At 48.9% G+C, this 12,306-nt stretch overlaps 1 protein-coding gene across 1 annotated transcript in view; it reads right to left on the reverse strand.

Annotated features, from left to right (window-relative positions):
* Positions 1 to 561: 561 nt before the first annotated feature.
* Positions 562 to 12,306, reverse strand: part of Sap30bp (SAP30 binding protein) — a 36,059-nt gene continuing 24,314 nt past the window's right edge. Inside the window, exons 5-11 of the mRNA XM_003461418.5 lie at positions 7,911 to 7,999; positions 6,436 to 6,527; positions 5,384 to 5,444; positions 4,952 to 5,003; positions 3,455 to 3,513; positions 2,097 to 2,181; positions 562 to 1,803 (exon numbers count right to left, since the gene is read on the reverse strand). Coding sequence (XP_003461466.1) covers positions 1,622 to 1,803; positions 2,097 to 2,181; positions 3,455 to 3,513; positions 4,952 to 5,003; positions 5,384 to 5,444; positions 6,436 to 6,527; positions 7,911 to 7,999 — 620 coding nt within the window. The 3' untranslated portion in view covers positions 562 to 1,621. The remainder of the gene's footprint in view (positions 1,804 to 2,096; positions 2,182 to 3,454; positions 3,514 to 4,951; positions 5,004 to 5,383; positions 5,445 to 6,435; positions 6,528 to 7,910; positions 8,000 to 12,306) is intronic.

Consider the following 12,306-nt stretch of genomic DNA (forward strand, 5'->3'; position numbering starts at 1 on the left):
ACACTGGAAAGGCCAAGAGCAAACACTTGGAGAGTACTTCAGTTTAGAAGGCCTTTGTGTCAGCCAAGTCACTGGGCCCCTCAGGACTGCTTGTGAAACTGTTAATGTGATCTGACAGAGCTCACAGACCTCACAACTCTTTGTTTTTTTTTGAGACAGGGTCTTGCTATGTAGTTCAGCCTGGCTTTGAATTCATGGCAATCCTGTCTCAGCCTCTCAAGTGCTGGGATTACAGGTGTGTGCCACCACTCCCGGCAACAACTCATTTTCTTTTTTTTTTTTTTTTTGTCTTTTTCGTTTTTATCGGTACCAGGGATCGAACTCACGACCGCCTGCTTGTAAGGCAGGCGCTTATGCCACTGAGCTAAATCCTCAGCCCCACAACTCATTTTCAATAGGGATGCAGGCCAGAGGTGCTGACTGTACATTCACTGCTGCAGAGCTGCCTCCTGACCTGCGGCATCCTGGCCCACGGCAGGGCCCTTTTCAGAGATCCTTCTGGGAGTAAGTGAGCCATAGTTCCTTTCCCAGGGGTTGCAAAAATCCTACCAAGAGAAGGTGGCAAGTGAGACTCAACTTTTATTTAGGGAACCTTAGGACAGTCCGTCCCACTCCTCAGGTCATGCAGCAGTTCCAGGATGACCTCCTCAGTCCTTGCTGGCCCCATGGACGCAGTGCAGCCCTTCACGGCCCAACTTCCTTCTCTGACACTCAGTTCTTCCGCTGCAGTGCAAAGGCAGCTGTCAAAGAGCAAGAAAGGCAGGCTGGCTGATGGTGGGAAAGCTGTTTAGCCCAAGAGGAGTTCACTGGCCACTGATGTTGTCCAGGGGCTGCTGCCAGGCAGAGATAACAACAGAGGAAGGGTGGGGTAGCAGAAGCCCTCCCAGGAGTGGGGCCTTTATGTAAACAATGAGCTCTGCCTGGCCAAAGCAGGAGGTGATTCATCTCCCCCACTGGTTGGATCTGCAGGCTGCATCCACTGGGCAGTGAGGGACTGGGCAGCCTTGGCCAGGTGCCCACACTGCCTCCTCTCTCTGTGAGCTGGGGATCTCACCCTAATCCTTTGGTACCTGGTCCCATTTTAAAACTGTAGGTGTGTCTAAGAAGCTGTCTGGAGAGTGCTGCACTGGAGAGTGCTCACTGGAGATGTGGTTTCAGGATCAGGGCAGCAGACGCAGGAGCGAGATGTATCACCCTGTCCCTGGGCTACTACCTGCCCCTTCTAGGAGTCATACAGTGGGAATGATGTGACTTCCTGAGCCACCCCTCTGAGCACCTGACAGGGCTCTGTCACCTCACAGTCAATCCTGAGGCAATCCCAGCTGAGGAGGTGGAGGGGGCACCTGAGCTTCGTATCTGCCTGAAAAATGAGAGAGACCAGCATACCCAAGATGCCAGGATGTAAGAATATGGCACTTTAATGGGCAACTCCCCAAGTGGTGTGTGGATAGACTGTCCAGCGCACCCTGTGTCTCTTCTCTAATGCCCTTTTGGCGGGAATACCACATAGCAGCCCCTCTCAGGTGGCACCTCTGAGTCCTAAAATGTACAAAGTGATGCCTCCCAGTGGGCAGCAGTCCCTGGGCCACACAGTCTTGCCAAGTCCTGGTGCAGCCCCTGGTCACTGCTTGGCCTTCTTTACGATGGTGCCCACAGCAGAGATGACAGTGGTCTTGGAGCCACTGGCACTTGTGGTGACAGTGACGACGGCTGGCAGGGTGGCTGTGGTGGTGAGAATGGTGGGCTGTGCTATCGTTGTCACTGGGATAGCGGAGTCCCACTTGCTCTTCCTCTTTTGGGCATCTGGAGATAATGTAAGAGTAAGTCAGGCTCAGGACCAATCCAATAGTAGAAGCCCTCTCTCCCTACAAAATAGAAATGGAAGGGCCCTGGTGCAGGAAATCTCAGAGCGGCCAGTGTGCTAGAGCCACCTATGCTCCAAGGCTGGTTCTCACACTTAGGTTCTGAAAGAACACAGCAAGCACAGGCCCAGACCTGAGGGCACCTACACTCCAGGCAAGCCTGGGATACTCTCCCTCCATCTGGCGAGGCGGGAAAGCAGAACAGAGTTGGAGCTGGGACAAGCCGCCTTCTACCTGCGACAGCTGTGCTGGCAGTAGTAGTCGTCGTGGCCGTGGCATTGGTTGTGGTGCCTTTCTTGGTGCCTGTTACAAACTCAATCTGGAGAGAGAGAGAGAGAGAGAGAGACAGAGAGAGAGAGAGAGAGAGAGAGAGAGAGAATAAGACCATGGAAGAGCTGTGTGTCGGCTTCCTGTGCTATCCATCTGCTCCAGGGAGATAAGAGTTTGGCACTACATAAAGGAGGCATCGAAAATCACCTTGGCTATGAGAACCTGGGGGAGAGAGAGGTGCCTGAGAGAAGGCCAAAGGGGCTTTCGCTACTCTTCAGAGTTTTTCTAACGGATGTCAGATCCCTCTTGGCATCAAAGGCTCTTGCATATGCCCAGCACACCCTGCCAGCCTCCCAGCCTCCCATGCCCAGAACCAGTGGGGCAGGCCCCTCCTCCTCACACCCAGAAGGAGGCGGTGCCCGCCCACACAGTGGGGAAGGACACTCTGGTCCCCAGGCGCTGCAGACATGTCCCTGCAATAAGCCTAGGGTTTGGAAGGGAGAGGGAAAGAGAGAGAAGGGAGATTCAATTAAGGGATAAGAATGAGAAACCCGGATTACCCTCTCACACCAGCTCCCACATTCTTGGCCTGCCAGCCAAGGGCTCAAGGGCCATCAAGTCATCCAGGCCCTGCAACCCCTTATAGAGGGGTGAGCAGTTCTTAAGGGTTGCAGCAACTTTGAGGCAGGTCAGGCCTAACTAGAGGTGGGAGGGGCCAGTGTCCTGACGCCCAGCTTTTTCTCTCAGAGACACTGGTAACCAAGGCACAGCAATCAGAGAGTAACATTTGGCCTTGGAACCAGGATGATGCCCTTGAAAGATCCAGACCACACTACTTAGGGAAGAAGTGATGCTCAGGGTCTTATAGTGAGGGATCACCTGGCAACAGACACAGGGCCTCCAGGAAAGCACCCAGGCAGGTCAGTGAGGTTGGCTCTGCAGGCCAAGAAATGCAGACTGGAGCAGGCTACGGCCTCCATATGAGAAGGAAAGAGTTCCCTCCATTCAGGCCTGGGTGGCAAGGGAATGACAAATGGCCCATAAGAGTTAAAGCCACCTGAGCTCTGTTAACTGTGAGGGGAGGGGGCAGGAGAGTGAAAGCACAGGGCAATGAACTACAAGGACGCAGGAGTAGGAGATTCCTACAACCTACACCAGCGGCTGGGACACAGGAGCCAGGGCAGAGGCGACAGACGAGGCTGCTGAGAGCCTCTTCAGGTGATGCGGCGGGGAGCTTGGGACTCCTGACTCAGCCTGTAAGACCTGTGTACTCTAAACATCTGCCTTTTTTATCATGAGGTCTTCTGTCCGCCATCACTTACTTTGGTTCGTTCCTTTTTGGCCTTTTCCAATTTGTCCATTTCAATCTTCTGGGCCTTGGCTAGAGACAAGAGAAGCTGTTATGAGGGGCCCAGAGCAGCTGCGTGTGGAGGGAAGCTAGTCCCCCTAATCCTCTCACTGTCCTAAATCCTGTTTTGTTTTTTTTCCCCTGAGATAGGTTTCCTTATGCAGTTCAGGCTGGCCTTGAACTCACCATGATTGTCCTGCTTCAGGCTTCCAAGTACTGGGATTACGGGTGTACGCCACATGCTACCATGCCCAGTCCTGAGATTTTTAGGTGGGCCAAAGGCCCTAAAATGGGGTTAATGTCCTTTTGCAACAGGCAAAATGAAGTTCTAGCTCTTAGTCATCATAAAACAAGGCTTCCATTCAAGGGCCTGGGGGCTGGAAGTCCTGTTGGAAGGGCCAGGTGCTCCTGAGGTCCAGGGACTGCAAGCTCAATGAAGGCTGACTAGCTTCCTGCTGATCAAGAGAAGCTGAAATAGCCAGGCGTGGTGGTGCGCTCCTGTAATCCCAGAACTCGGGAGGTTGAGGCAGGAGGATCATTGCAAGTTTGAGACCAGCCTGGGCTACAAAGTGAGCTCAAGGTCAGCCAGAACTGCATAGCAAGACCCTGTCTCAAGAAGCCTCCCCTTCAAATAAATAAATAAAATAAAAAAAGAAAAGAAGCTGGAATTCCAGAATTTTACATAAAGTGTGGACAATTAATTCAAATTATGAGACAAAACTTGTGAGCCAGACAAAACATAAAAACCTATTGTCAGCAAGTCAGGTTGAGGCCAGCCTAGGCCACAAAGTGAGTTCAAGCCAGCCTGAACTGCAAAGTGAAACTCTGTCTCAAAAAGATTAGGAAACAAGCAAACAAACAAACAAACAGGAAAAACAACCCTAAATAAACAAGCAGACAAAAGAACAAGTCAGGATCTGGTCTTGACACTTGAGTTAAAAGTTAAGACCTGTTTGGTGTGTTGAAACATGCCTGTAATTCTAGCACTTGGGAGGTTGAAGCAAGTGGATCACTGCAAGTTTGGGGCCAGCCTGGACTCTGTCTCAAAACAAAGCAAAGTAAAACAGAACAGAATGACCAGGTTAGGACCCTGTGAAATTCCTTCCAGTTCTCCACACTGTGCTCAGAAAATGGGTACCCTCTGATAAGGCTTCCTCAACACAGTCTTCCTAGTTTTATGAGCAGGTCAAGTGGCCCTGTGGCCAAAGGCTTCCGTTTCCCTCTGGTGCCATAACTCTCAATACTGTACCCCGTTTTAATACTAGTCAGTGTTGGAATTACTGTTTCAAGCAGTGGACTTCTTTGCTACATTTAAGTTCTGTGTGTTAGGGTTAGGGTCTGTCTTGTTCAGCACTGAGTCACCAGTCTCTTGAATGTGGCCTGTGTAGAGGAAAATCTGACTGACTGGACAGACACACAACAGGATAGATGGGTGATGGACAGATGGACATGTGGGCAGAAGACAGGATACCTAACGCTTCATAGTACGAGTCCTCAGACCAGCCATGGGGGTCAAACATATCCTGAAAAAGAAAAGATTAAGCTGCTGTCAGTGGAGACCGTCTGGTGCTGAAGGAGTTCAGAGCCTCTCCGTGGACCTTCCTAGCCCAACCATCTCCACAGTGTCGGGGCTTAACTGTGTCCAGCTCTCTAGCCACAGCACAGACCCGAACACAGCAGTAATGAGGCATGTGCACAGCAAACCCGTGGCTGGCCGACAGGGCCAGGAAGCCCCTGGGCTCTCACTGGTCAGGCACCCAAGGTCAGGTCTGAATAGAGCTTGCGGTCTACAACCAGCAGTGCTGCTCCATGTACCTTGCTGGGGCTGTAGGCCAAATACAACAGAGCAAGCAAAGAGTCCCGGAGCCCCCATTACCCTCTGTCCTGTGCATCTGGCACACACCTTTGGGTAGTTGGTGCCTAGCTCATCAATGGCACAGAACTGGATCAGTTTCTCATAGATGCTGAAAAGAGAACAGCAAAAGCAGTGAGCAGGCCCTGATCTTATTGCTCCACAGCCCCAGAACCACCAGATCCTGGGGTTGAGATGAGTTGAAAGTAAGCCCAGCTCAATTGTCCCAAGCATGCTTCCTGACAGGAGGCCTGACCTTACTGCTTCTGGCTCTCCACCCTCCTGTGAGATGGAACAGTAGCTGGGGCCAGGATGGGGACAGGGTAAGGGATGGCCTAATCCAGGTATCTCTGGCCTCCAGACTACATGGCTGGGTTGGACCTACCATGCTCAAGTCCATATGAAGGGCAGGATAGGTCCTTGTTATCATATAATATGCTCTTCCTTGGTTATGTTAGTAGCTCAAGCACTGGACAGAGTTAAGACCCAGATATGAAGGGCAGGATAGGTCCTTGTTATCATATAATATGCTCTTCCTTGGTTATGTTAGTAGCTCAAGCACTGGACAGAGTTAAGATCCAGATACTGTTTGGTCCTTAAAAGTCAACCTATATGCAAAGCCAACTTTTTAGTTGGAAGAAGAACCTACACCCAGCCACTTCTAGGCCAAGTCCTTCATTGTACAAATGGGAAACTGAAGCCTCGAGAAGTATGCGTTAGAGCAGGCAGTGGCAGAACTCAACTGGACCTCCCTAGTTTGCCCAGGTCTTTCAACCACCACTGCATGAATGATTCATGCTTAGCTTGGACCCTTTTTTTTAAAACCGGTACCAGGGATTGATCTCATGACTGTGTGCTTGCAAGGCAGGCGCTTATGCTGCTGAGCTAAATCCCCAGCCCCTTAGCCTGGATCTTACTGGTGAGACTGACTGGTTAATGCAGCTGACTGCGTGTAGCAGGCATTTAGTATAAGGAAAAGCCTGCATGCTGGCCTCTTTGGATTTAGGTGGGATCATGGATGGGCCTCTCTTCACCATGGGGACTTACAGTCCCCTGTCTAGCATTAGCGATTCAACTCATCTGCAAGCTCATGAGAAACTCACCTGGGGTTCCGAAATTCTTTCTTCCTTTGGATGATGTAGTTCATGTCCATTCCTTCCTTTATCTTTCGCTCATAAAGCTTCTGGATCTTGTCCTACGAAGAGAAACAGAAAAGCATGCTCAAGGAAGCCCATTCATCCTTGCTCTGGTCTGTGGCATGAATCTAAGACCCTCTATGCCATTTGAAGCCTGACACCAGCCATGTTTTCTTCTCCCACCCAGTCTGACAGGAGTTGTGCGCAGGTAAGATAAGATAAAACAAGACTGGCCAGTTTTTGTAGCTGATTTTTCCTGACCTCCTTGAATAGTCAGTACAGTGAGCAGCAAAAAGGTCACGAGAGGGAAGCCATGGAGAAGACAAAAAACAAATTGGTTCCCAAATCACCTGGTTTTAAATTTCAACATGAAATGAAGTCCTCAGCAGAACTGTGAACCTCAAGAGATGGGAAGGGCTATGTTCTTCTGGAGGAAGGCAGGAGTAGAAGTTTTTAAAGCTGGCCCCCCAAACTTCCTAGAGTATCTTTTGTGGTGCCTCATGAATTGGCCAGGCAAGTGCTCTGCCACTGAGCTCACTGTGTCAAGGTAGAAGACAGGCTTTCTAATGCTTCATAGTAGGAATCCTCAAAGGTCATGATCAAAGTCAAAGATTAATGGCTCATTTCTCACCAAATCTCTATAGATCCCTGGCCTGGCTTTTGATTGGAAACAGAACCACCTGGCTAGGATCAAAGCTCACCTATTGTGGTGGCACAGGTGTCATTAAGAGCACCCTGCCCAGCATACAGAGATGATGCTTGTGGCTGACGACATTAGAGCTGCCTAGCATCAACAAAGAGGACTAAGACACCTAAGATCTCAGGGTAAAGCCACCTCTGAGAGTGGTTTTGCCCAGGAAGGTGGGTGGTGGCACAATTCTAGATCTACCTGTAGCTCCCCCAAGTCTCAGTGGCTGTTAAATATATAAATGCTTTAGAAGGGAAATATCTAGGGCACCTGTCACCTATAAGAGGAGGGAGATGGTGCTGGAAGTCCCCTGTGAAACCCCTAGGATGTATCAGAAGAGGTGGCCCACTATCTTTGTCAGAAAGCCAAATCTTTCTGCCCAGATGGGACTGAGGAAGCACCAAGAAGTCTGTAATATACTTAATTACCAGGGATGAGAGAAGCTGAGAATGCAAACTGTTTTTCTCAATGTTATCTCTTCAAGGCCTTATACAGTAGGCTCAGCAACTTGAGATAAATTCCTGTCTTAGCTGACTTGTCCAGGTTGCTAGGGGCATTGATCTGTTGTGTTACCTCAGGTGAATTGAACTGTTAACACAAACACCATGGTTTCTACCTCTCTGAGAACTAAAACGAAGAGATTTCCTAAACTTGAGGGCTGAGTGGCTGGTCATCTGGCTGGAGTTGTCTTCACAGGTTGACGCTTTTTGTCTGGCATGAAGTGACATGATCAGTATTAGGGCCTTCTGCTTACCTGTAAGTGATTTGAACACCTGCCTGGAGGTTCTGGTGGGATCTTGATTTCGTCAGGAGACATGTTCCGTACCCTTTCAGAAAAGGAGGCTGTTAAGAAGGACAGAACGATTCTGTATGTGAGGTTAAAACAAGAGAATGAAATGGACATAAATTAAAACATAAGCATTTAAAACGTTTTTAAGGAGGAACAAATGCTGTAAAAACAGTAAAACAGGGCATTCAGATATGGCCTCTTAGAGACAGTGTCACTTGAGTTGAGGTCAAACCACCAAAAGGAGCCAGTGATAGGCCAACCTGGAAGAAAAGAAATCCATGGAGAGAGCAAGATGTGAAGAATATGCTCTATGAGATCCCATGTGGAAGCAAAGAGCATGCTGAGCAATGTGCTGGGAAATGTCTGTGCAAGCAGCTGTGGGGTGGGGCCATGATCGAAGCATCTGTCAGTCCCAGTGGTGTAAAATCTGCTGTAGCCAGTTTTAAGCTACCCACGTGAAGTTCGGGAACAGAGGCTGCGAAGAGCTGTGCACACCTGGCTCACAGTTTGAGCAGCTTCGGTGTCCTCTGGGTAGTTCCTAATGGCTCCCCCAGCACACAGGAAGTCAGAGCTACTCAGTGCCATCCTCCTGGCCTCTCTATTCTACAGGAGAAACTGGGGTCAGGGTTCCCTAGGTTCCAGTCCCCAGAGTGTCCAAAACTATTTGTACACAAAGACACTCAAAAACTACCTGTTGGCTTTTAGGTTAAGGTCTTTTTATATGTTTTGTCTTTGGAGTGGTAGGAATAAAAACCCAGGGCCTGGCACGTGCTAAGAAAGCACCCTTATCACTGAGCTACACCCCCAATCCTACTGAGAATCTTTAAAAATAAACCAGTCAAATTTCTCTGAAGAGACTCACCTCATTTTGGGGAACAAAAAGGCTTGGTTCTGAAGAACCACAACCCCCAGGAGACAATCCACTGAGAAATTTGCCTCTGCCCACCCAATCCTCGCCCTCTTTCCCCACTCCCTTCTCTCTAGCCTCTGGCTACCCTGCTGACCGCAGAGTCCTGCTCAGGATCACTCAGACAATGTGCTGTTTGTTGCACTCTCTGAAACATTCTCTCATGAAAAGGACTATACAATGAGCAAACAGTGGGCAGAGCAGGGTAGGCAGGAGGAACAAACCACCACCAGTAATATTCAGCAAGTACTGAGGGGACCTACCATGTGCTAGGCCCCTCCACTCCAAGCAAACTCATTTCTTAGAGCAGTTCCTGTGGCTGAGTAGCTGCCTGATCTAGCAGTCTTTGTGGTCTATCTTCCCAAGGTGAGGTCAATGTAAAAAACAATAGTTTTTTGGAGTGCAGCCTTTCTATGTTGCCCAGGCTGGCTCAGAACTCCCAGTCTCAAGCAATCTTGTCTCAGCCTCCCCAGTAGCTGGGACAACAAAAGGTGTTCCTCTATGCCTGGTTTCAGTTAATGTTTTCTTAGCTACCTTGTTCTTCACTTAGTTTCACTATTACTAAGACACAGAGTTCTGAGCAGGGCTGAGGACAAGGCCTGCCAAACTTCATCCAGCTGCTACAGCCCCAGCCTGCATGCAAGTGGCAAACACACTGAGGCTGAAGGGGGCAGTCTCAGAACAGGACTCCACTGGAGCGCAGATTTACACTGTCAGTGGACTCTTATGGATACACCTCAGGGACAGAGCATCAGCCTGAGGGAGGGCAAGAGGACAGAGATTAAGTGACACTCAGATCAAAGGTCCCCACAGCAGCCCAAGAGCAGTGTCAGTCTGGGGACTACGTGCTCCTTTCTGGCGAGCACCTTCCTATTATCTCTTGACTCCTCAAGAGGAGGAGGGTGGAATTTAAGCTTCATCCTGACTTCCTCCTTCTTCCCAGCAACTGTGACACGGGCAGAATTTCTAGGTCTGAGCTCAAGCAGGCTGCAGAGGCCAGCTGAGAGTGGAAGCAACTGGGGAAAGCCGTTGCTTTGTATGTCATGGGCATGAGCAACATAAGCAAGGAGGCCTTGGCAGGCACTGGACACTTAAACAAGGAGGGTTAACTTGTTCCTTGGGCTGGAGAGAGTATGTATACATGTGACAAGGAGACAAAGAATGCCCTTTGGCATTTGCCAGGAAAGCCTTTTAGAAAAACAGGGTGTGACACGTTGCCATAGAAAACTCACTGCTGTCTGGGGTATAAACGGTAGAGAATATGGTAGCAGGCGGGAAACCCCTTCTGAGAAGTGGGCTAGAAACAACAGAATTCCTAGTAACTGACAATAAAGGGACACACCCTGGAGAATAAAAGCATATTATTTTCATTAAAAAAAAGTCAAGAGCCATTTCTCAGTGACCTTTTTCCTAAGTTCCAGAATGAATCCACTACAGATGATGTTAGTTCTACAGATGTTAGTTCTTTTTTTTTTTGTCTTTTTCATTTTTATCGGTACCGGGGATCGAACTCACGACTGCCTGCTTGCAAGGCAGGTGCTTATGCCGCTGAGCTAAATCCCCAGCCCCCTACAGATGTTAGTTTTACAGAGAGTGGCCAGAGGCTCAAACCATTTTCCTGGGAAATTTGTCCAGCAGTGCGTCCACAGCCATTCAGGAGCAGTGCCTGTGCGCATGGCTGCTGCCTGGGTTTGCACTTAGGACTGGAGAAGCCTACAGCGAACATGAGTCACCTGTGCACACCCACATCAGAAAACATCCACTGCTGCCAGATAGTAATCTGGGCAGGAGCAGCTGGTCTGTTGGTCTGGGACTGCAGAGACTGAGCATACTAGGAAGGACTGGGGTATGTGTGGAGGAATGCAGGATGCTGAGGGGCTGTAAGCAGGAGGCAATGGGAGTGTTTCCAGCTCAGGAGTTTCAGGGGGGTCCCATCTGGACTGTCACAACAGTGCCACCCTTCCAAGGGTGGGAAATCAGTGGAGCCTCCACAGGGCTCTGTCAGCTCTGTCAGGGACTACCACACTGGGGGCAAGGACAAGTGGGCCTCTCTACTCTCTTGGTTGCTCTTTTAAAGGCAGTACTATCCACGCATATGGATGCACTTCCCAAGCCAAGAGAACAAATTGAGTCTGTATTCCCAAAGAAGCCACTAAACAGAACTTCAGTTTAGGCAGAGGAGCTGACAAGCTTGACACCCTGGACAGAAGCTACTCTGGACTACACTAACAAGATGGCTTTTTTTTTTTTTTTTTTTTTGCCTTTTTTGAGACAGGGTCTCACTAGGTATTTTGGGCTGGTCTTGAACTTGCAACAATTCTCCTGCCTCAGCCTCCTGAGTGCTGGGATTCCAGATGTGCGCCACCACACAGGGCATGCAAAATGGATCTTTAAATTTTTTTCTTTTAGAGATGAGCAATTTTTCTTCTTGCTGAACACACAGCCAATATTCTCGCCTCTCCTCAGCTCAAAAGAAGTGATAAAGATGTAGATGCTGCCCCAAGAAGCTCAGAGGCCAGCTCTTTCACAAAAGAGAATGAGCTGAAGATGGCAGGAGGTGATAAAGCAAGTAGAGGGCTCTATTATCTATGCTCCTCCTCCCCCTATCCCTTACTACAAAAGACCCTTGGCTGGGGATTTAGCTCAGCGGCAAAAGCGCCTGCCTTGCAAGCAAGCAGTTGTGAGTTCGATCCCTGGTACCGATAAAAACAAAAAAAGACAAAAAAAAAAAAAAAAAAAAAAAAAAAAAGAAATATTAAAAGACCCTTAGCTGGGTGTGGTGCCGTATACCTACAATCACAGTATATGGGAGGCCAAGGCAGGAGGGTCTCATGAGTTCTACGAGTTCAAGGTCAGCTCAAGCTACATAGCAATACCTTGTCTTAAAAAACAAAAACAGGCCAGGGGTTTAGCTCAGCGGTGAAAGTGCCTGTTTGGCAAACTCGAGGTTATGAGTTCCATCCCCAGCACCAAAAAAATACCTGTGTCCTTTGTGGGTGAATGAATAAAAAACTGTGGTGCAGCCCTACAGTGCAATATTCTTTAGTAGTAAACAGAAAGAAACGATAGCTAGGCTCAAGGACCCAAGTGAATTTCAAAAGCACCACGTAAGTAAAGGAAGCCAGACAGGAAAACTTTGATTCCATTTCTGTCAGTGGTTCTCAGCTGGGGTGATTTTGCCCTTCTCGGGAATATTTTCTCATATCTGAGAGAGGAACGGAGAATGCTTCTGGCATTTTTAGAGAGCAATAATACTATTAAATATCCTATAATTCACATGATGGCCTGTACACAGGGAATGATCCGGCCCAAAGGGTCAACAGATTCTGATTTATATAAAATTCTATTACTTTTTTGTCTTTTTGAGACAGGGTTTCATTATGTAGTTTCAGTTGGCATTGAATTTACTTTGTACCCCAGGCTGGCCTCAAACTCGCATCAATCTTTCTGCGT

The sequence above is a fragment of the Cavia porcellus genome, unplaced genomic scaffold (assembly GCF_034190915.1).
Source record: "Cavia porcellus strain 051 isolate PalLab524CR breed Dunkin Hartley unplaced genomic scaffold, mCavPor4.1 scaffold_32, whole genome shotgun sequence".
Lineage (NCBI taxonomy): Eukaryota > Metazoa > Chordata > Mammalia > Rodentia > Caviidae > Cavia > Cavia porcellus.